This window comes from Phodopus roborovskii, unplaced genomic scaffold (genome assembly GCF_943737965.1).
Source record: "Phodopus roborovskii unplaced genomic scaffold, PHOROB, whole genome shotgun sequence".
Taxonomy (NCBI): Eukaryota; Metazoa; Chordata; class Mammalia; order Rodentia; family Cricetidae; genus Phodopus; species Phodopus roborovskii.
In genome coordinates, this window is record NW_026126540.1 from 14,824,752 (window position 1) to 14,850,766 (window position 26,015).

Sequence of the window (26,015 nt, forward strand, 5' to 3'; positions counted from 1 at the left end):
CTCTGAGTCTGGTGTTTGTGTTTCATAGGCAAAAGTTGTATCAAAAGAACAACAGTATCATTTAATCTACAATAAAATTTTTAGAATTTGTCTTGCAAAAATATTTTGATGTACAGAGAACCTCTCCGGACAATAAATTTTAAGTTGGATTGTTTGTATTTTGCAATGATTAGTAGAAACTTAATTTTATGACAATAAGAGAATGGTTTAGGCCTGGGCATTAGAGGCAGAGTATCTGCCTAAATAAGCAAAAAGATAAGGTATGAATAACTAAGTTTTTGAATTCTAGTCAACGAGAATAATATAACAAGCCCATAACCTTAAAAAGTGGAAAAAGTGCTAATCAAGTGGAAAAGCAGTTGATCCCATTACTTTCACAACATTCTAAAGCACTCATGTATCACTGAAAATCTGTATTATATTCCTATTTAAAAATCATCAATTTAAGAGTTGCTGAATCTAGGAAAAGCCATAGCTGGTTGTATCTGCCTCGATGTGTGTCTGTTTTTATTATCCCAGAAAAAAATAATGATTAATTTACTCTCTATACACTATTCACTTCATTGCCAACTCTTAAAATTAATGCCTGGGTCTCTGAATAGGTAATAGAACTTTAGTTGAATAAGCTGGATATTAAGAAAATATTGTGATTTGTTTAAAAATTATAATAGCTAAAAGCCAAGATCTTCATTAAGTAAGTTTGCTCTCATTACAGGAGATAACCATGATGCCACTCACTAACTGTTTCAGAGGACTACAAATGTGGGCAACATACATTAAAAATACGATTAACCTAAATTAAAATCATCTTGACCAATGAAATACATACCCACTACAGCTGGGCATGCTCACTGGGTGAAAAGTCTGTTCAATCTTTCTCAAATGCTCAAACCTAAGCACATGTTCAGCTTAGTATCTTTTTAAATTAAATGCAATTCTGAGCTAGTAGACAATCAGCAGTATGTGACGCTGTGCCTTTTAGCTTCTGGTTTGCATTCTTGGTTCATTTATTTTTCTAAACAAGTGTGCTCACAATTTTGATTGGAAGAGTGAAACATTTCCATTTGATTCCATGCTCACTAGAGTAAACAAAAATTAGTTTGAAGAGAACGTGATGATTGTGTAACTATCTTCTTTCCTTGAAAATAACCTCTGCATCTCTGCCCTGGTGTTTATGTTCTGTGAACTCTTGCAGCTGAGTTAGGAATTTATCCTTCAGTGGGGGGCCATTCAGCTTAGTGCTTCCCACAGGCCCAGCATGGCCATACTAGCACAAGAAATCTGGGGAATCATTTCCATGGTCCATTTTCCAAATGCATGCTTTATTTCATTTTAATTGTATATTTATTTAGTCTTATATTTTAAAGATAAAATGAAATATTCATTTTAAATGTTTGTTATGTCCAATGATAACATGCAAATCATCCAAGAAAGAAATAGTGTAATCACTGGTAACAGATGATGATGTTTCTCACACCCAAAAGGAGTGGCAGAGAGGAAAAAGCTTGTGTTTATCTTACCCTGTGCAGAATGAATATGAAAGAGGGGCACAATGAAAACAATGTAAGCTTTTGTAGATTACTGTATGGTGCCATGCTTTCTTACACATGTGTTTTACATCTTGAAAACAAAACAAAAAAAATGGTATTTGAAACAGAAATACTAACCTTTAGTCACTACTAAAAATGTTTTTTAAGTCCTATAAATCTCAGCATTTTCAATTTACTATGAAACTAAAATTATTTGAGTATACTTTAGAAAGCACAGACTCATATGCTAGAAAGCAGGCCTGGATTAGACTTGCCTCTTGTTCCTCCTTTATCTTGGGGTTGTTACCAAAGTACTGCTATGTGATACTACCTAGGCAGAGGTTCTGAACCTCTGGGTCTTGACTCCGTGGCTCATATATCCCATATCCTGCAGGCTTTTTACACTATGAGTCACAACAGTAGCACAATTACTGTTTTGAAGTAGCAATGAAATAATGTTATGTTTGGTTGTCACCAAACATAAAGAACTGTTTTAAAGGGTCACAGCATTAAGAAGGTTGAGAGCCATGATAAGATTTAGAGAAACAAAAAACAGTGTCTGTACTATGTTGGCAGGTACCCAACAGCAAGGTGAAGAAAAAGAGTCCATGTTCAACTTGTGCTCTATTTAGTACTTGTGAGCTTGTAGTTATGGACAAATTCAAAGCCACAAATAATTTTTATTGTCAGCTAGTATTTATTAAAAAAACCTAAAGCCACAAATAGTTTTATTCTAACTTTATAAGTGAAGATTGAAGTTCATATAATTTCTTTTTTTCACATAGCCCCAAAATTTTGCTACAAAGGAGGAATTTGAAGCCAGCTCTCTGTCACTCTGAGATAATGACCTGAGTTTCTGGTGTGCCTGGACTGTCAGTATGTAAAACAGAAAGTCTGAATCCTAAGAAACCAGTCAGTTCTAGGCACACCATGACAGTCACTGTATTTGGCAAATGTTGTGTTGAGTAAGTAGATGGATAGGAAATGAATGCTTGGCAAATTGTAAGATTTGCTAAAAGTGTTGTTACTGACCAGTAGTTTGTTCTGATTACTATCAGTCTTGCTGTAAAGCAAGGGTTTTTCACTTGCTTTAAAAATCAATATCTGTTCTGCAATAACAGAATTTTGTGGTCTAATCAGTGAAGAAAACAGGTCACCCACACAATAAACAATGTAGCCTAAGACATCTGAGTGATAATTCCCACCTGCTCAGCACTGCTAGACAGGTGAAATGTCCCTTAGCAATAACTTTCTGTCTGTAAAAGTAAAGTTTCTCATGACATACTCCAGCATCGGACTTTTATTGCTTGCTAAAAATTCTTGTATTTATTTCTAAGAGAGCACAAGTTATTTAATTAAACCATATTATTATATATCTTTAAAACATTATGGTTTTTGCTTTATAAAATAATTTTCAACAGGATTAAAATAATGGGTTCTATGAAAGTTAAACAAATTTATAAGAAAAAATTAGGAAGTCTTTTATTTTAATTCCCTGCAATATCTAAGAGTCAAATAGAGACTCAAGGAAAAAGAACAGCAAGAGAAAGTGCACTGTGATCCTAAAATTATTCACTTATATTAATTTCAAATTCACCAACTGTCCACCCTCTGGAAGAAATGTCTGTGATAAGGTCAGCTTTAATTTACTGTAAAGCATCTTGAGCATGTGCCCTTTGGAACTGCAGTGCATAGAGGCGTGAAACATCCATGAAACCCCACCCCTTTGGCAACTACACAAGCCTAGAGTCTCATTACCCAAGACAGAAATGGGAGCTCAGTGGAAAGAAACCAGAATTAGCATATTTTATTATTTTCCATGAGTAACAAAAACTAATCTCAATGACTGTGATATAAGATTGTTATTTTCAAAAGAATACTATACATACATACATAGTGAGGACTTGTTCTGAGGTACAGCTTTCATTTCAGGGCTAAATCAGTCACTCTCCTCACTTCCTGGCTACCACTGCTTGCTGCCTCTGTGTACATAGTTCCTTAGGGTTAACAACTTATGAAAAAGCACAGACTGGCTAAGGTGATTACTCTGGCTTCAGTTTCTACACCTGGTGACAAAAGATGTCTACCCACCAGTCACTGGAGTTTTTAAATGATGGAGAGATTATGGGTGAGAGCAAAGAGTTAGCAAAAATAAGAAATATTTATGTAGCTTTTACTCAGGGCCCAACGTGGCCTTTCATATAATTGTTGCAGCTGATTTTGAAGAAATCTTGCTGACCTGCAAATGTTCTTCTGAGGAAGAATTGAGTGACTGCAGCTGAGCACAGATGTCCTTCATTATAATCATAAATATGAATAATTCATTTCAATGCCACAATATATATTTATTTGCAAATACTTTTTTCAGGATATATAATTTTGGCAACATCAGTTTTGTAAATATATGGGATCAATTTATATATGTCTTTTTAACTACAAAATAATGGGTTTAAATGGATGAAGCTTTGAGGTACCGTAAATTATTTTAATATTTGCAGTAGTAAATGCTGAGTCTTAGCTGTGTCTGTGGTCAGTTTAAATACTCACAGAGCAGAATTAATTCTATTAGGATCTCAGGGTACTGTTTAATGCACGATGTTAATTACTGGATTGAGAAAGATTATACTATTTTCAGACAGGCCCAATTGTTCTCTTAGGGCACCAATTAAGAAAGTTTGAGAATATGTGTTAAATTGGCTCTTGAGTAAAATGAGATTCTTGTGTGAAAAACATTATTTAAGGTGCTACATAATTGTCTGTTCCTGATGATAGTTGACTTCCTTAATACTAACAGGACATCATGATGCAGAGAGCAGCAAAGTTTACTATTTGAAAAGGAAGCATGGATAGGAATGCCTTGCCAGATGGAAACTCTGAAAACATAAAATGTATCTAAAAATGAAAATAGTTGTTATACTAATAGGTCTCCTTACACCCTGTCTCCTTTAGAAAGCTTTCAGAGAGGTGAAAGGTGAAAGGTCTATTTTCCCTTGTCCTTTGTCAATACAAAGTGAGGTTACATTAGTAAAACTTTCTAATTTATCACCAGAACAAACAGCTCAGGGGTCTTCTGCTACCCTTGATCAAAGGAAATGTTTTTGGCAAGGACTTAAAGCAAATTCCACAGCAATTATAATCCACAAAACACTCTGATTCCATTTTAAAGGGAACACAAACAGAAGGCCTAGGAGACAGAGGAAGCAATTCTCAAGATAACATTGTAACAGGGCAAAGAGTGGGCGGTTGTTGGGGTTTGCATTGGACAAAGCATGAAGTGAGTCAGAATTAATGGATTTCCTGCCAGGTTAGATAATAGTTCTCAGAGGTAGGGTAGTGTTAATATTTCCAAATGTTTGGTCTAAACAACACATGGAGATTAAAGTTGCCATGATATGGTATGGGAAAGACAGTGTGAAGAGTTTGCAGAGGCTGAAGAGGGCATAGGCATCCATGGAAAATAAAAAAGTTCTTAAGTGATAATAAAGAGGCAAGGCTACTTATGCCAATGCTACAAAGTTATTTTTAGTTTCAAATATAAAAGCTCATCAATAGTTTGTGTTATATCTCACAAAGTGCCTACTGCATAGTAGAAATGCAATACATGTATTTAGATCAGAAGAATGAATACATGAATGTTGCTACATGTCATTAGAACATTACTGATTTAATGCCTCAATGCTATGACTCCTGTTACTTTTAATTATGTAAGCGTGAAGGAATTTAAACACGGCTATTTATTTGATCTTTGTAAAAATATGTAAAATAGCAAATTAAGGTTTCACATGCACTAACTGAATATATTTTAATTAAAACACTGTAGGATCAGCATTACATTTTAGGAGTTTAAGCTCTGAAATATTTATTCATCCCTCCTAAAACGTGATAAAAGTCCTAAAGTCTAGCCATTGAAGAATTTGATTTGATGAATTAGAATGGAATAGAGTTTAAAACTTAAAGCTCTTGTTGCCTATGATTTTTAAAATTCTTACTGCAAAGTCCTAAAATGTGATTTTAATCAACAGTGTACCTGCTACAACAAAAAAGGTCCCCCAAAACAGGATGAAAGAGAATTACCTCACTTTACAGTCACCTCATTACAGAGGGTTGCTTCCCCTGCATTAAGCAAAAAATTATACTAAAACTGTACTCTTTATTTATACACCTATATAGTACCTTCTTACTTCTACCTAGAAAAGCAAAAAAGAATTATAAAAAATATTAGTTCTCTCATATCAATGTTTTTATCTTTATGGTTACAATTTTAAGTGTTCAGCTATCCCCTAAAATTTATATTGTTTATTAGAAGAAATCATCCTGAGTGAGGTAACCCAATCACAAAAAGATAAGCATGGGATGTACTAACACACACACACACACACACACACACACACACACACATATATATATATATATATATATATATATATATATATATGATATAGAGCAAAGGATTACTAGCCTACAATTCACACCGGAGTTCCCTAAGAAAGACATACATGGTCCCCCAGAAAAGGAGAAAGGGACAAGATCTCTGGAGCATGGGGAGGGGAGAGGGAGGGGAGAGAGAGTTAGGAGAAAGAGAAGGGGGAAAGAAGAGGGGGAGAGGTGGGAATGAAGGAACAGGAAGATTGAGACAGGAAAGAATAGAGGAAACCAAGAAGAGATGCCATAACAGAGGGAGTCATTATAGATTTAAGGGGAAATCTGGCACTAGGGAAATGCCCAGTGATCTACAAGAATGAACCTAACTAACAATCTAAGCAATAGTGGGGAGGCTGTTTAATGCCCTTCCAATGATAATGAGAATGATGACTACCTTATATGCCACACTAGAGCCTTCATCTAGTAGCTGATGGAAGCAGAAGCAGAGAGCCACAGCTAAACCTTGAGCTGAACACCTGGAATCCACTTACAGAGAGGGAGGAATGATAAGCAAAGATATTAAGACCAGGCTGGAGAAACCCACAGAATCAGCTGAGCTGAACAAGGGGGAGCTTATGCACCCCCATCTTATAGCTGGGAAACCAGCATATAGGGCTGACCCAGACCCCCTGAATGTGGGTGTTAGTTAGGAGGACTAAGTATTCTATGAGGCCTCTAGTAATGAATCAGTATTCCTAGTATAGGAATGGACTTTTGGAGTCTATCCCACATAGTGTGATACTCTCACAGCCTAGACATATGGGTGAGGGCCTAGGCCCTGCCTCAAATGATATGATAGACTTTGAAGACTCCCCATGGAAGGCCTCACCCTCCCTGGGGAGCTGAAAATGGATGGGCTGGGGTTTGATGAGGGTGTAGGGGAGGATGGGAAGGTGAGGGAACTGGGACTGACATGTAAAACAACCTTGTTTTATAATTAAATAAAAAAGGAAAACATATTTACAAATATTCATAATCCTTAAATTATTTTCTGCTCTGATACTCAGGGTATAATCTCATCCTCTCCCATTCTGTTCTGTATAACATGTAGGCCATGCCCTTGTTCTGTGTATCCACCCTACATATGACACCTCCCATTACTCATAGCATCCACACCAGATCTACTCTAGGGAAAGCACACAGATTCTTCAAAAGTAAGCTTTGTTTCACTTAGTAATATCACTACAGTATAGTAGCAATTGCAAATTTTGATAAGTTGGTGACAAAGTAAAGAACATTTTATGTGAAAAATTAAAAACTCAATAAAGAAAGGAGGAAGGTGATGCAATGCCTGCATCATCTACCTTACCTCACTTCATCACAGTGTATCATCACCCCAAATTATCACATAAGGGAAGAATGAGTATGGCACAGGAAGATATTATGACCCCCACATTTACATTACATCTCTTACAGTATATTACTATAGATGTGTTTATTATTGACTGTTTTTAATCCTTAACTGCACCTAACATAAAATTGAACTTTATAATCAGTAAGTGCATGTATAAAAATGCAGTGTTTATGTGCATGTGGGAGTAGGATAGGGGCGATCATAGAAGGGGGAAGAGAGAGGATGGGAAAGAGAAGACAGGCAAACAGAAGGCTGAGATTTCTTCATTTTAAAAGGGTTAGGAAAGGAAATAAACCTTTATTTACTTTTATGTTTCTAACACTATGCTGACATTTTATAATTATTTAATCTCCACTGCAGCCTTGTAGTTAACAGGTTTGTTTGAACTGCACAGATGTGAACTACTGACCCAGGGTCAGACAGTAATTCAGGAATCACTATTGCAGAGTTTGATATGCTCTATAGTTTCAGGCATCCACTCAGTTTAGCCTCATAGACTCTTAGATCTATGGACTACTGAGTAACTGTAGCACTTACAAGTAAAACATGCCCTTTCCACAGGTTCCAAATTATTTCTTAAAATAGCATAAGATTTTCAGTTTTCTATTTGTCATGCTGGGGCATGACTTTATGTCTTCATATAACACCTTTCCCAAATCCCCTTCCTTTTCTTTTCTTTCAATTCTAATGTCATGTAAAGAGTATTCTGATTCTGAATCCTCCACACAAAAATACTTCCTTAACTTCCTTCCCACATTTTTCCCTAATCATCTGCATGGAATAGGCTCACTTAACTCACATTTTCTTTTATTATGTTTGACATTGACATACTTGTGTTTTGTTTCAGACCATGCATCCTCAAAGTCAAAGTTCATACTTTTATTTCTGTTGTGTGATTCATTTTCTGGCCTTCTAGTACAAAAGCAATATGTATCTGAATTAGTATGAATTCCAGCCCAGAGATAAATTCCCCCAAAGGCTTTCAGTGATCTGTGTGAAGCCACTGGTGTGAAACAGAGGAATTTCAACATGCTCATGTTGGAATAAACCTCAGCAACTGGCTGAAATTCCCTGTATTTTGGAAAAGGATAGGAAAAGCTATGAGCCTTTATTAGGGTCTATGTTTCTCATACTGTGATAACATCTACAGAATGGTATTTAGTCTTAACAACAACTGGGAATTAATAGCCATGATTGTGCTGCATGTATGAGAATCCTGAACTAATCAAGTGTAGATTCCAAGTCTGTTTTAAACCCATAAGCCTTCCTTCTTTTCAGTATTCCACTAAGAACTATCATGAACTCTCTGAAAATTGGCTGTAGTAGCCAAAAGGAAGACATTGTGGAAGGAAAGGAAGCAATGAAAAGGCACATTGAGGGGAGCTCAACGGTTTGAATTCTGGGACAAAGTTTCAACAAAATTTTAACATAATGCATTTCTAGATACCCTATGCCCCATGAATCTTGATATATGACACATGAAGGAAAATGATGATTTGAAATCTTATTTTTCTGTTTCTCTCAGAAGCAGTATGGGGCTACTATAATGAGTACTAGAATAATGTGAAGAGAAAGTGGATTCCTGTGATATATTAGTTGTGATTTATTAAAGCTTGCCTGAAGATCACAAAATCAAAATAGCTGTCCACTAGTTCTTACTCTACCTCAGACTGAAGGTGATCCTGGCTCCATCAAGCTCCAGACTGTAATCCCAAACTTTTATGCTCTCCTCAACATGGTGGGAGAATTTTGAGACTCAATGTCTTCCTATCCTCAATGCGGCTGGAGAATTAATGCCAGCTGTAAGACCCTGCTCCTGTTTTAAATACCTCTTAAGTCCTGGGATTAAAGAATGTGATCCCAAGTGCTGAAATTATCTTTGTTTGTGCTGTTTTTCCTTAGGACTGGATATATTTCTTGTAGCTCAATGTAGCCATCAACCAACAGAGTTCTGTCTACCTCTACCTCCCAAGTGATGGAATTAAATGGCTGTACAACCACTGCCTGGCTTCCATAGCTTGTGGCTGACTTTACTTTCTGAATACATGGGCAAGCTTTAATAAATCATAAATAATATATCATCACATATTTCATTTAATGATGTGGGAGGAATGCATTCTCTATTACACATCTTAAATAGCATCATTTATAAGCGAAAGGAACCTAAAGTTCAAGAAATAGATACATGAGCTGTGAAATATCCATTAAGCCAGATGGAAACACGCCCTGTGTGTGACACCATGTCTAATGTTCTCAGAAGCTGTGTTACATTACAGAATCCCAAAGGTCACATATTAGGCAGAATAACTGTTCAAGTCAAGGTCATCAAACAGAACTTACCTTTTTAGAAAATACCAAAAACTTACAAAATGTTTCTCTGATATCAACTTAAAATTAAAAGGAATTATTTATATATACCAAAGATAGAACTTCAAACTTTCTATACTTTATCTAAAATAATTTCACAACCAGATACAAATATATAGTTATAGATCCACTTTATGTGTGATCAACTAGTTCCCTGACAACTTTGTATATGTTCCACAATACATAAATCATTAATATGTTTTAAACTACATATGTGTGTGTCCTTTTCTCCTTAATTTAATACATTTCCAATTCCATAAAAAGAGACAATTATGTATACTCTAAACCATTTGCCTTCAATATAATAATACTGTCTTAGGGCTGGAGAGATGGCTCAGCCATTAAAGGCTAGGCTCACAACCAAATAAACAATACTGTCTTAACCGAGTTTGAATCTTAATTCTCCTCTCAGTAAGATCAGCAATAAAATCATAAATAGTCTCATCAGCAGAAATACCTAAATTAGGTAATAAACACGTGCATGTGTGTCTGTATAATATACGTGGGAAGAACTCAGTGTCTAGATGCATACAGGACAAAACAAGACTACATACTCCATGGTGTGGCATTTCATCAGCTTTCAAGGATTCTGCCTGACTGTGTAGGCACCATGTTGATGTTCCAATTATTAAAGTAATCCATTTTTATCAGCTTTCTACCTTGTCCAGGTTACTTATGATTAATTATTTCATATATACCACATGTATGCATCTTTTGTGTGACCATATGCTTGTTATCTAAACTGTATACAAGTGGCATGATTGAAGATTGGAAAAAGTCCATATATATTATCCTTTAATTTGTTTGTAGACAAATTATTGTGACAGCAAGAGCCTTTTGTTCTTTAGGTCTTAAGTTTAAAAATTGTATCCTCAGAGAAGTCTTCCCAGGGCATATAATTTATGTTCTTGTCTGCCATCTGTTCCATAGCTTAGTGTTCCTTCCCATACTGTGACCTTTTTCTGTCTGTCTTTATGTCTGTGAGTGCAGGCAGAAATCTGTCCTTTGATTTGCCAACAAAGTGCCTAGTTGAGAATCCACACAATATGAAAGTTCCAATAGATAGGTAAATGAATGAAAACATTGTGGAGATACATATGCAAAAGAACACTATGCTAGCACACCATTTTTTTCTCATGTGATAAGGCAGAATATTGAAAATGTGTTCATTAGTCTGTGTGCTCACCACCTTTTGGACTGCGCACTATAACTTCCAGCATTTTCTAAGCACTTTCTTTCTCCTAATGCAAACCTTAATTGTTGCTGTGTGTGCTCCAGGGTATTCTTTCTCTTCCAGTGTTGACCACCTTTCTATAAATTTAGACACCAAGGAATCATCGTAGTCCACGATCTGAAATCCAGAGACATTTGCCCCTCCAAATTGAATTTTCAGCAGGTCTCCATCAGTAAATCCCTAAATATAAAACACATTTTGTTATCTCTGGGTAAGTTAGTCTCTCCTGTGCCTCTCTACACATGGGTCTTTACAAGTTAAATACACACTGGGAGGACAAAATGCCTACATTAAAGGTTTCATGCATTTAACAGCCAGTGCTCCTCATCACACCTCATACAGGCATCATTCTGGGTTCCTAATCAGTGTTTACTGACTTCTCATCTCATAAAAATCTCACAACAGTATTTACATAGAAGTTTTCTCTTATATTGAGACAGCTTTCCATGTGTCGTGTAAGGACTGAGTCTCCTTCCTTGAGATTATCATGGAGCACAGCCATGTGCTTACATATAGAAACTATAGATCTACATGTAGAAACTATAGATCAGAATATTCTCAGTTAAACTGATCATTCACCAACCTGATAAAATATCTTTAAAATCAGGAGGAAGAAACAAATACCCAATCATTGTTCTTAATTGTTTAACATAAGTGCAATTTCAATCTATACTTGAAACAAATACAGTACAATAATTGAATCTGAACAATAGCTACATCTCTGGAGAGAAACTGGGTGATTATGGGCATGTATTCTGCTCTTGCTGAGGATCCAGGTTCCCTCCCAATAGCCATACAGGCCCAGTCATATCCTCCAGTAATGTCTTTGATGTCCCTGTCTGACAAATGCAAGTGTTGCACTTATAAGCACAAATCCACACAACAATGTTAAACTTTCACTAATCCAACTTATATGTTATTATAAACTTTAAGAAAATTTTTTAAATCAAAGAAATAGAAGTCAAAATTTCAATGTGACAATTATAAACGTATTCACATTTTAAACGTATTAATTCTATCATGCCTAATGATTTAATATATCCTGAATTAAGCATGTATCTTTTATATGTTGTTAGTATTTAAAACATGAATTATTATATTTTTCTTTTTTGGATACATGGTTTCTCTGTGGCTTTGGAGGCTGTCCTGGAACTAGCTCTTGTAGACCAGAGATCTGCCTGCCTCTGACTCCTGAGTGCTGGGACTAAAGTCATGCACCACCACCACCCAGCCAATTATTATCCTTTTAAACTGGGCAAAGAGTGATTTTGTTTCTACGTAGTGGTGCTAAATAGACTCCTGGGATTTCTAGTGTGCAAGTGAGGCTCATCTAGATGCCAGGTGTAAACCACATGGGCAGGAGGCATGGTCACTGGTCTTTTCCCATTAGATTTGGTTCTTTGTTCTGTGCCATTTAGAATCCAAGTGTACATGGTATGTGTGTATGGCTAAATTCTGGGAGCTGAGTTATAGGGGACTGGAGGGAGCATTTGGAATTCTATATGAGAACTTCTACTCTCTATTAATCCAGTTATATCTGGATATTTTTCTGAAAAGTAATATGAACTAGAGATAAAATATGTGCTTGGTGGTCACCTGCTTGTTGGGGGTGTGTGTGGAGAGAATATTTGGGTGTACATTTATTCCTTTCAAAAAAAAAAACTTTGAGTCAAATCTATTACAGTAAATACCCTCATTGGTGCACCTAGTTGTCCTGGGACACATTTGAGAGGTCAGCTGATGTTTTGGTCCATAAGAGTTTTCCTTTTCTAGACAATGACTTATGCCCATAACTTTTTTTGGCAGAATTTCCCAGAGACAATGGAAGACATGCCATTATGGTCCTAAGTCAATGACAAAACTATTTGGATTCTGGGTTCAAAATCCCAGGGCAGTTTATGTAACATAGAGCCCCAGGGAATCGGGTTGAATCCAAACATCAGCTGAAGCCTTTTCTTTCTTAGTTACTTTTTCTTTATTGGTTCTATTGCTCCCTCACATGTTGCAGTAAGCATCACATTCTCAGTAATGTATGCATGGAGCCCATGCCAGGCTCTTCCTCTAGGGACCAAAGAAGAGTGGATAGAAAGAGCAAGGGTTACCAGTCTGCTTCCCCTGTCACATCTTTTCCCTTCTCTTTTTCCTGGCTCATGCCTCATCTGTTCAGTGCCCTGAGATAAAGTCTCCAACTTCTTGAATTTTGTTCTAATTTTCTCTTTCATTGGGTTTCATATCATTATATTCATTTGTTGTCATTTTACTATGATTATGTAATGCTTTCAACTGAAGGCTTTGATATGGTTTCATGATACCCTAAATATAGATCTTCCTTTCTTTACTCATTTGCAAAATTTCTATTTGTAAGTGAAAAAGAGGAGAAATATAAGGAGGTGATAGGGGATGAGAAGGAAAAAGAGGAGAGGACGTATGAGAAGGAAGAGTGAAAGACAAAAACAAAATGAGAGCAGAGAGATCAAAGCCTTACAGCTCAGTTGGCAAAAATCACCAAATCAATACCATCATATTGCTCAGGGAGATGTATTCACAACCTTAAATCAAGTGACTCATCACCATAACTTTTAGACGATCTCTAAAATTTCTAGCATTGTAGGACCTACACATCCTTTATCATGAACAATAAGTTAAATCCATGACAATAGCAAAGATGAGAACCATAAGCACAAGATCCTATGACCAGTCCCTCATCATATTATGGACCAGTTGTCCTTTCAAATGCTACAACAAGAAATTAATAGCAGCCTGAATCTAAAGAGCCAAGACCACTATTTAGCAATTCTTAAATAGATTAACCAACATGTGAGGATTTCAAAGAGTCTTTTAAAAACTATCTCTTCTAACATGCATAAGATACTGGGCAGACGGAAACGGCTAATTTTCTATTAAGAACAGAAGATGAAAACCCTTCAACATCAGGTGACATTTTTCAGAGTTCAATGTCATGAAATGTCTAAATTCTCAGAGATAACATCAGAAGCGGGAGTTATTCACCAACTGAATTACCAGAAGTTTATGAAGAGAGGAAATCAAGGGTCTGGAAGAGGAAAACTAGATCCACCTTCAGCTTCAGTATTAATTTAGGTGGATTTCTAAATAGAATCATGACAAGAGCATGTACTTGCTCACAATTCTTTCCTTTTCCATGGCATTACCAACAATTTTCAAATTGACGAGACACCTTCTGTCATTATTTCTCAATGTTCCAATATAATCTTCTCCATCTGGACATTTTAAAAGATCACAGCTTTTACTGTGGCTTTGTACTGTTCACCAAATGGCACAATTCACACAGGGGACTGAGCGTACCGGCTGTTCTAGGCCTGAACATAGCTCAGCAAAGTCTCATTGTAGAACTTCGTTTCCTGTTAACTCTTGTGTCTACACAGAGTTTTTCCTAATCTCCTAGATACATGCTAAGAGGAAAGCCCAGAGAATTGTCAGAGCAGCTAGTAATCATGCCACCAAAGAAAAATTTCATCTTGAACAGTCAACTTCTTCCAGACCCAGGCCACTCATTGATACTGACTTGGGTGTTCTTAGTGAAAACACTATTTACAAAAAATTTGTTGTGTTTTTGTGTGTGTGTGTGTGTGTGTGTGTGTGTGTGTGTGTGTGTTTCTATCATGCCATGGATATTTTCTGAGGGACAAGCCTGTGTTTGCATAAATACAAAGCCTTTGTGCAGTCCTATCTGATACAAGATCTAGATAGAGTAAACCTGCATTTGCTGCCTCTTTTTGCAGCATATTTTTCTGACTTTGTGCATGAGGTGGTGCAGAGTTCACTTCTAACAAACAGGGTCCTAGCTACTCAAACATCATGAGGAAAAGCAAAGACTATTTTATTACTCTTTTAAAGCTAATTTTGGAAATAAAAACAAATGTTCAATAATCTAAATTGATTGCCTGTAATTAAGAAAGAAAAAATCAAAAAATATAATTAGCTAACCTGCTTTTTTATTTATATTGAACTGATAAGACTCCTGATGAAAACATGATCTACTGTTTTAAGAACTCAGTTTTCATTTCATTGTGTTAGTTATGTACTATGGGGAAAATCAGGAATTAAGTATTTTTAAGACATTAATATTACATGATCTACAATATATAATTGATAATTTTATTGACATTATACTATCATATTTCTATATTTACATCCTCATAAATGTGCAGCAGTTTCAGATATTATACATATATTAAAATTTAAGTAAGAATGCATGCAATAAGTTTATAAAACAGAATGATGGGAAATGGATTATTAAACAGTTAAACTTTATATTTTTAAAAGGTTTCTCCTAAAATAGAATTTTCATGATAATTTTTGAGCAAATATTGTTGTGGAGACTTATATCACACATAATAATTAAAACTAGTTTAAAGTTGTATGTTGAGAAGTAAATCTAAAGCAACCAAGTAAGATATTTCATTTCTCAACTATAAAATATAATAAGACTATATTTTTAAATACCTTTATGAATGATGGTCATTCCAAATTAATATATTCAATTGGAAAGATTATGTGGGGGCACCAGGGAGATGGCTCTATATTTATAAGCTCTGGTTAATTCTCCAAAGGACCAGGTTTAAGTTCCCAGCACCCGTATGCTGAATCCCAAGTATCTGTAAATCCAGTTCTAGGGGACCCAAGGCCCTCATCTGGACTCTACATGTATGGTACATACATTAGTTCACAGACATATAAATATATATATTAAACACTCATACCCATAAAATATAAATATGTAAGTAAATCTTAATAAGTTTTCATGTAGTAAAATAATGCCAATTAATTCACCTACCAGATTTGCAATGATATAATGGTACCCTTTAACATGTTTTCCAATGGTAATAACCTAGCAAGAATAAAAACACAAACATTTAATACATGTGAAGAACAACAGTACAAAATTACTGATATGATGATCTGATTAACAAACGATGGAATTTGGGGTTTTATGTTCTACTACTAGTCATGTTTAATAAAACATTATTTTCAAATACAGAGAATGTTTCTCAGGAAAAGCTAATAATTCATTTTGGTGCTTAGAAAATATTACCTATTAAAAAGTCAATCACTAAACAAAAATAACTTTTCTAATAGTGCAAATATGCCCATGTATTTTGGGGGGAAATATAGATTCAAATATGCTTAATCAAAAATAAGTTATAATTGCATTTCTATCATTATATATCTTTGCCTTACTAATAAACAACCACTTAAAATAAACATCTAAAATATAACTATGCATCTATATACACTAGGCATGCATTGTGTTTATAGAATGATAATGGACATTAATGAGAAAATATAATATTATTCTTGGTACACTTACAGTTTAGTTCAAATGAATATTACTTTTTAATCTTTAGGCAACGAAGTAGCCAAGAAGCTGTTTTCTCTTCATAAATATGAGTCAAGCAAGATAAGCTTACATCTTAGAAGAAGAGATAACTCTAGCAACAATCATAGCACCTTTGGACATTATTGAGTCACATTTCCTGTCAGTACCCTTTATAATTGGTGTGGCGGATAGGGGCAGGTGAATGGCCTTGAAGCAGTACAGTACAGAGATGTACCTAGTGACAAACCCACTGTAAAATGAAAATAACTTGGGTAAAAAATGTATTGAATTATCTTAATCTACTTGCCTTCATAGTTCATAACCCAAAGTTTAGAGAAGTATAGTTTGCTTTTTTTTTAATGACTGGAATGTATGAGGGGAAGTGGTGACATATATCCACAGCCTGTTATTTATAGTGAGTACTATGATGAATTTTGACATCATCGGGGGAAAAAGTGCAAATGGACAGCTTCTGCTAACTTGACATGTTTTCCAGTGTATCATAAAGTTGAAAAATCTTTAGATGAGCCAAGTAAGTCTAGGGTCATTTATTTTCAAAATAATATCTTTAAACTGTATTTATTACTTATTACAAAAGGTCCCGCTATGTATCCCAATATCTCCTTGAACTCAGCCTGCAGGTCAACCTGGATCAAACTCTCAGTGGCCCTTCTGTGTCAGCCTCCAGAGTGCTGAGATTCTAAGTGTGCACCATCATCCTTTCCATTTTTAAAGAAAATAATCAAAACAATGAAAAGCATGAAGCTGCAAGCTAAAAAGAAATATGCAAAGCATTAGTTCACTTTCCTGATTCTCCCACTCCCCTTACTAAACAAACTAAAAACTAACAGTGAACCTGTAAGCTTCTCCAGGTTTACCTTTCCTTTCCTCTGCATCCAGATCACATGGTCTCTCTCTCTCTCTCTCTCTCTCTTTCTTTTTTCTTTCTTTCTTTCCTCCTTCCTTCCTTTCTTTCTTCCTCTTTCTCTTTCTCTCTTTTTTTTGTATTTAGTGTGTTTCTTTTTATTTAGAAACAACCTTATTTTACATATCAGTCCCTATTTTGCATAATAGCACACTTCTTTAACAAAAAAAGAAAAAGAAAAAAAAAAAAAACCCTCAAGATTTTCTGTCTCCTCACTTGAAAATTACTCCATGTTAGCGTATTCATGAATTAGTAACATTCATGCTGTAACCAATCTCAGCCTAAAGAGCACTTCCTGGCTGAAGACTTCTGTGATTTTTCATTACCCAAGACACTAGCATGGACAGAATTTCTAGAAAAGATTTTACAGAATACCATGCTGATACTGTGTCACGGCTGTTTGAAAAGAATTTAAGGTATACATAGACTTCTAATCCATTTTTGCATCACACAACTAAATTGCCTTTCCCAAGAATTCAGATCCTCTATGTGGAAGGCAGACGCTGGAAGAAAATATGTACTTTTTAAGTGGAAAACTTTTCCAATGTTAAGAACATCTGTTGATTCTGCCTATTGAGCAAGCTACTGTGTGAATGTCCCTGTTTTCCATCTGAGAATTAAGATGAACAGTACAAATGTTAGCAGTTGTCCCTACTTCTGTTTACTGGGAAAAAGAGGGGGTATGAAATTCACTAGGTTACACTCTTTATAGATGTTAGTGTTTAACCTCAGTAGCCATTATAATGTGCTTTACAATAGCAATTAGTACTATACAATGAAAATTTATGCTAATTTACAAGTGTTTTGGTGGCTGAACACTTATCACAGCTAGAAATAAGTGTTTTGGGATTTTATCAAATAATGTTAAAATAGTCATTATCTTATACAGGTTAATTCTGCTGCTAATTTCCAAATGCCATGAAGATAAAGAATTTTGTTCCATGTCCATTCTCTTGCAAATACTAGTTGAGTGAATTAAAAAGAGTGTCCTTTTTCTTAAGGTGTGCCTTATCAACACCTTGTACTTGGTGAATTCGTCTCCTCAAAGAACATCCTAGCCTAATCTAAATTATTACATTCAGTAATCCTCACCCAGAAAAAAAAAAAAACATTTTTATTTTCCTTTCAGTCATGGTACATCCATGTGGGTACATACATTGTGATTATGTAACTACAGCATTAACTTTCTTTAAACACACTTAAGTGTTTGCACAGAGAGCTTTGGAGACTTGAAATATTCATTCAGAAATAAGTGAATGGCTCCAAAATAGCCAAATACTACCATTTATGTACACTTTGTATAAATCATTCCTCTCAAAAGATGGGTAGATCCTCCTCTATCCATTATAGGTCACTTACACAGTTTAGATCTTATATGATCCACCGATAGCCCATGTGTAAAGGCGTGAACCTCATTTTAGTGCTATTAGAAGGTGGTAGAAGCTTTAAGAAATGGGACATCCTATAAATATTAGAGGAGTCTCCTTGAGGAGATTGAGAGAATCTGATCTCTTCTGATCTCTTCCCTTCTCTCCTTTGCTTTCCAGCCTCACAGAAGTAAGCAGTTTCCTCCAACACATATACCTGACATTATATATAGACTTCTCACTAGCTGAAAAATTACAGGCAACTGGCTAAGAATGAAAATATCCAACACAATCAACTGAAATAAACATTTCCTCTCTATAATTTGATTTGCACTATTATTTGTTACAGTAACAGGAAGCTGAGTAGCACAGCTATATGTGCTATAGCTTTTCATACCGTGACTTTAATTCATTTTATGAGATTCAAATAGGTGCCTTTCTGGTCATTCTTTTTATACTTCACTTAGATAATAAATGCTGATAAACTGATATGCCATCCAATTGTGCACTTGTTTAATCTATTAACAGAGGTGTATATTATTGACATACATGTATAATATAATGCTTCTTAAGTGAGGTGCTACATGGAGACTTACAGAACTACAATTACAGATTTTGGTTCAAACATTGCTTTCCCTGTTCACATTTTTGAAAGACACAACGGTATAAAGGTTTTCAATTGTGTTTATTATAAGAACCAGGGATATTTAAATTTTTAAACCAAACCAGTAAGTACTATTAAAATTGAGCTTTAATAAAAACCTCCTATGTAATTCAAATTTGATTTTAAAGTATTCATTGCAACAAGAGGCCTACACTAACAGCAATCCTAACTTAATCTCCTGAGACCAAAATCAAGACTTTTAGATTGAAATTATTCTCCTTTCTTGCATAAAACTTATTCCTTTATAGGTCACATTAGCTTGATTTAGTTATTTAATTCTTCATTAAGACACTCCAGTTTTTATTTCTTAAGAACTATATTACCCATCAACTAAGGCTTCTAAACACTTGTTTCTAGAGTTGTTCTCTTGAGTACATTAGTGATTTTAGTGATTTTCAGTTTTTATCTCAAAAAGCTAGAAAGAGCATAGATGCGTATACAACTGTGTGTTTTCATTCCAATCTTATGTACTTTCAAGGAAGAAACAGTTGTAATCTCTCTCTCTCCTCTCTTTGTCTCATCTCTTTCTGTCTCTTTCTCTGTCTTTCTGCCCCTGTCTCTCTTTATCTCTCTCTGTACTTCTCTCTCTCTCTCTCTCTCTCTCTCTCTCTCACACACACACACACACACACATACATCCCAGCTAGGGCTGGTGAAGGATGCCTTACTACACAAATTATGAAACATACTTGGTCAGTGTCTCTGCCTTTCTTACTGTGTTCTTATGTTACCACTTAATGGTTGTCCTATCCTGAACTGTCTTACCTAAAACAAGGCAGTGTGATAAGAATAAACAAAAGCATTCTCATGTCTGATTTAATTATTTTTTCTAACACCCAAATGAATACTGTTGACTTCCCACATCTTAAACATGGTTTAATTGTATTTCCTTCAAATTTCAAAGATTACAATTTTAAGTGGATACAAATTTCTGATATGTATGCAAAACCAAAACATTCTTCTTACAAACAATATGTCCTCTTTCTAAAGATGTAGACATAGTGTGATGGTTTGAATAAGACTATCCTCTATAAGTTCATATGTTTGAATGCTTGTTTACCAGGGAGTGAAAATATTAGATAGGATTATAAGGCCTAGGAGGTGTGGCTTCATTGGAGAAAGTGTGTCACTGGGGATGGGACTAGAAGTTTCAAATGCCCATACCCAACCCTACCTCCCTCTCTGTGCCTACAGACCAAGATGAAGCTCTCCAGTACCATACCTACCATTCCTGCTATCATGGTCTCTGGCATGGTGGTAATGGACTAAGACTCTGAAACTGTAAAAAAGTCCCTAATTAAATGTATCCTCTTAGATATAATTGATGGGGCCATAGTGTCTCTTCATATCAATGAAAAGTGAATAATACACATAGGTATAAAAAAACATAGGCTTTTTATATTGTTTTGAAATAACCATATATAAACCCCAAATCAATTCACTTTTGCCTTAGGGCATCAGACTTGTTTTGACTTAATTAAATCTAAAGTTTCCAACTCAGAAAAGCATGTAGGTTTATGACAAATTTATGTAAAATATGAAAGTTTGGTATTATACACTGAAGTTATTCAGTGATAAAATCAATTTGTCAGTATTATTGACAATCATCTGCCATTGCTTACTGAAGCGAGGCATAATTCAATTGATGATCTTTGCTGCATTGCAGATGAACTATAAACTGAAAACTGCTGTTCAAGCATCTTGCGGAATGACCCTTGCCAGTGCTGATGCTGCAAGCATAGTCTATACTTGGCAGAAAACAGAAGAACAAACCTGGTCCACAATGTCATTCACTTTATCCCTTTCACAGTCAAGAATTACACGCCGTTCTTTTTTTAACTCCAGGTCTTGAAAGAGCGATCTGTAGGTCTCATCTTTCTTGTCATTGTTAATGTTCCCCACATTGATAGCAGTCACCTGCCATTTCTTCTCAGCAGCAGAATCCAGCACAGCTTGCAATGTTGATAATCCTGGGAAAACAATGGGCAAGGATGACTGATGAAGATATGAGAGAATCTCTGACATGAATGGGGAATGGCTAGATTCACATTGTTAAGCTTGTTGTATTTGTACAGCTATGGGGAGGCTGAATTCTGACAGAAGCTATGATTTTTATAAATATCTGCTTATGTCTGTGTCAGATTAAAAAGTAAAAAACAAAATGCCAAAGGATCCCATTCTTTATAACTCTAAGATGTGGTTCTTGTAAAATGTTGATGCTGACATGCAAGATCTTAAATATCTCCAAATTAAGTAAAATGAAAAAAAAAACAAAAATAAAAACAAAACAAAAACACAAAAACCCATGAACTTGCCTCAACAACATGATGGGACAGATTTAGTAGAATTTTTATGGGAGGCCTTACCCTCTCCATGGAGCAGATAGGAGGAAGGGGGAGTAGAGGGAGTAGGAGGGAAGGAGAGAGGGGGGAACTGGGATTGGAATTTAATATTAAATTAAATAAAAGAGAAAAAATGATTAATTAAAAAAAATATCCCAAGCATATTCCTCTTTATAGAAGGCAAAATGCTTTTAGCTGTATGTGATAGTCAACCACTTTGTAGGGTTTATTACATGTCCACACAGACTCCCTGAGTAGCTGAATACCACAAACAATGATAGTTAAGAGGCTGCCATGCACCCTTTGTTGTCTCTGGTTAGCAGCAGAATAAAGGCTTTTTTCTTTTTCTGAAGCCTTTTGTTTATTTTTGTTGTTAGAGTTGTTCTTATGGATATTAAAATGTTCATTTTTTAACCAGATGGTGGCAGTTATTTCTGTAGTACAGATTTACTTCATTTCTTAAATGTAAGAGTATTTTTCTATTTGCTAACAACTTTTGCTCTAGGGTGTTATTACTTCTACAAGTGTCCCTGTGGTTTTTAATTATATGTGGACTGAAGCATGTTTAGAACTTTAGGATTAACAACCAGGGTTGGGGTTGTTTCGCAAAGAGCTAAATTTACAGTTTGATACTACAAAAAAAAAAATAATAATAATAGATGTCCTTGTCTTCCATATAATCTCAGCTGTTCTCAATGAAACCAAGTTCATCATGTAGAAGAATATCTTCATGGAAACATGATCTCAAGTCCCCATAAAGAATTCAGACTCATTATATCATCTTCCTCCTCCTAGAATGATCAGCATACTTCTGTTTTTATCTATATGGTGTATAATTCACCTGCTGTGACTACATCTGCTTATAATCTAAGTTCAAACACCAAGTTTACAATGGCCAGGAAGGGAACAGCTGTTTTGTCCACCAATATTTCAAGCTATAAAAAGTCATTGACAATCATATGGATTTTGTGTTAGTCATAAGTAGACAAAATGATTTAGGATATCTTTTGGTATTGACAAACAAGTAAATTCTTCAAAGAGGGCATATGTCAAAAGCTGAAGAGGCCATTTGTAGCCCGTTTAATACAGATGAGGAAAACGCAACATCAGTCAAATCAAATGGCAGCATCAGTCAAATCATAATGGCAACAGACTCAAGGAACTAATGTTTATTTGATTTAAACCTACAAAATCACAATTAATATATTAAGAATGTTTGTTTGATTTAGATGTGTCAGAACCAATTAACTATTTTGAAAATGGAAACAAGCAAGGACTGTGAGTTTACAGAGTCAAGGACTGTGAGTTTACAGAGTCATTGTCCTGTGTTTCCTATGTGGAATATACTGAAGGTGAAGTTATCAAGTTTGTTTGTTCTCCTATAGGCATAATCCAGTTAATACACAGTGAAAACACGTTGAGTTCAAAATCAACATTATGTAACTTCCACTGAAGTTTGTGAGTCAAGACAATTATTAATTATTCTCTACTACCTATGATATAGAGTTGGACTAATATGCAAAACTGAACCTTATCAAGCTCTCAATTTGCAGGGGATGTATGAGTACATATTGAGCCCAAAGGTGTTCAGATCATCAAAGTCTAGAACAGGAAGCCAATAACATAATAGGAAAGCTAAAAAAATATATTAACCAATAATGATACATAGAACTCATTTTTATCCTTCTCTGAACAAAGACTTAATGATATTAATAGATCTTTGCTATGTGGTCATATGTAAAATAAAAGAATATGTAATTGTACCCATTAAGTACTGAAATACTGGCAAATTTTAAAAAATGATGGTGGTTAGTGACAAAGAAATACCAGAAAAAAACATTGTTTTATGTAACAGTCATTGGGAAAGGTGTTAAAAACTCATGGAAACATGGGTATAGTGTCATTATTCTGTGATCTTAGGTTTGTCAAGGATGAAGTAGGGAAATCATGAGTTTTAGACCTAATCTCAAAACAAATGCTTGGCACTTTCCTGAATATAGTTTATAATGCAGATTAAAAATAAATTACCTTATTAGACTTATGTAACAGGGTGAACTCTAAGCAGTCTGGAGGAAGATAAATCAAAGCAGTCCTTTGTGTCTGCTTTTATATTAAAAAATAGAGATAAACATGAATTTCTCAAGGGTGACACAGAGATCAAAATACTTTTAGTGATAAAGCCTTAGAACCTATCATAAAGCACCTGATTGCTATTCACTCAGGACAAATTTGAATCCCCCAAGTTGTAGCTCACCTTGTATGCTTCTTGTCACCAATAAAAACAGGACACACACAACTAGTCACCTCAGCAATTCAATGGCTACAAGCTGTTTGAAAATACATTTTGAAACTACACCATTGTCTTTTCTACCTTGTAGTTATCAGACATGTGCCTCTAGTCACCTTAAAAATATGACCAACAATAAGGGTCAGGCTGTCCCCATTTTATTATTTTAGCAGTCATCAGAAGCCTCCTTTACTCTATGCACTAAGATATTTTATTGCATTTAATTAAATAGTGAAATTTCCTCATGAAATACTTCAAGTGCTAATGTATTTGGCACTGTGGTCTTTGACAGACACTATAAGAAAATGTACATATAAATTCACTTATAAATGTGTAAGTAGATTTCATCAAGTGATAAATTTAGTCCTAAAATTTATTGGCAGTTCACAATGTCAAAGAAGATAGAGGTAACATATAAAATAAAAGATGATGGATTTTTTAAATACCTAATTTCCAAAATCATTTATTCTGTGTCACAAGTAGCGTGCACTCAGTGTAGACTCTCCATTATTGAAACTCTTAGTATTAATATTTTGAAAGCTGTGTAACCAGAAAAAAAATTACTTCTATTAAAAGCTTAACTTCTCAAGTAGTGCTCTAACAGATTAGATACATCTGTCAGTAGGCACTGCATAATGCCACATCAGTCATTCACAAGCTGAGGTCAGATCTTGCCCCAAATTTGAAGTAACTGTTGCACCTCGCTTAGATTATCCTTCAGGGATAGCCATAGACTCTCTCAAGGTCAGTGACTCAATTTCTTCCTTCCTCACACCTGAGACAATCTTGTAGGATTTCTAGGTTTCTTCACAGTTCATACAATTTTAAAGTCATGATACTGACTCACTGCCTGCTTTGCCAAGGGAAGAGTGTTTTTAAATTACATACTGCTAAAAACATGTGTTCTAGCTACAAAGATACAACTAAATGCTTCTTTCACAACCTAAGTCCACAATGCTGTTCTCTTTGCCCTACACTTGAGTTAGGAGATAAAGCTGAGCTTTATCCTTCTCATATGAAATGGCACAGAGATTTCCTCATCAGTACCTGAATCCATTAATTCAGGTAGAAATGTGTGTGGTTAATCAGAAGTTCTGCATAAACACTGGTTTATGTAAAGATACCAGTGAGCATTGTAAGAAGTAAGGTTTTTCTGCCCACTGCCTGGTCTTGTCCTGCCTCCCCGCCGCCAGCCCCAAATAACACACAGAGACTCTGTATTAGATACAATTCTGTTGGCCAGGTACTAGTTTTTTATCGGCTAGCTCTGTCTTAAGTATTAACCCATCTCTATGTTTTTCCACGTGGTTTCACCTACTGGGGGAGTGGGGCAGGCGTCTGGTCTCCCCAGTCTCTCCATGCTTACCCCTTACTACTTCCTCTTTCCTCTTCATCTCCTAGTCCCGCCTATCTTGCTTTCCTATTGGCCAACAGTGCTTTATTCATTAAACCAGTATGAGAAACATATTTACAGAATCGCATCTCCCATCAGAGCATTATTCATTGAACCCAGATACTTATTCTGCTATATCCTGGCATTTTGCTTACTTCTTATTTCTGAATAATTTATCAAAAATAAAAGTTTTGAGATAAACAGGTGTCCATGTAAGTTCAGAATAAAACTTGAAACAATTAGTGTCCCTTTTAATCATTTAAAATCTAATCTTAAAACTTTCCAATTATGTCATAAGTTCTCAATGCTACTTAATTTTCAAACATTTGGATATAAAAGAAATGGCAATTCAATGTTTTTAGCAATAGATTTTCTATGCATGACCTAATTATAAACTGATAATTTTTCTAAAATTCAAAAAATCACTAGAAGTAATGCTAATTTCAATTAGACCTACTTTCCATTAATGAGAGAGAAAATTAGAGAAAAGATGGCTTGGAATTTCTTTCATTGCTTATTAAGGGCTCTAATATAACATGATAACTGTTGAAAGTCATATTCCATTCAGAACTAATTCTTAAATTTATTGTATTTTTTTAAAAAAGTTCATTACCTCATTCATTCTAGGCAGTGTAACTAATATGCATGCTCACTAACTCATGGCACTGTGCCTAGACTAGATTATATTAATATGAGTTTGCCTCATCAGCTTTCTCAAGACTTCAAAGAAAGAAAAATGTAGTTTGGAAGCATTTTAGTTCTTTGCTAGATG

General features: G+C 35.2%; 1 protein-coding gene across 10 annotated transcripts in view; it reads right to left on the reverse strand.

Moving 5' to 3' along the window:
• Positions 1-26,015, reverse strand: part of Gria2 (glutamate ionotropic receptor AMPA type subunit 2) — a 126,989-nt gene that overhangs the window by 34,203 nt on the left and 66,771 nt on the right. For all 10 annotated transcript variants that reach the window (XR_007835434.1, XR_007835433.1, XM_051199195.1 and 7 more), the window contains exons 4-6: positions 20,995-21,191; positions 15,723-15,776; positions 10,925-11,086 (exon numbers count right to left, since the gene is read on the reverse strand). Coding sequence is in view for 8 of the 10 variants with exons in the window: in XM_051199195.1 (XP_051055152.1) it covers positions 10,925-11,086; positions 15,723-15,776; positions 20,995-21,191 (413 nt within the window). In the remaining 2 variants the exon portion in view is untranslated. The remainder of the gene's footprint in view (positions 1-10,924; positions 11,087-15,722; positions 15,777-20,994; positions 21,192-26,015) is intronic.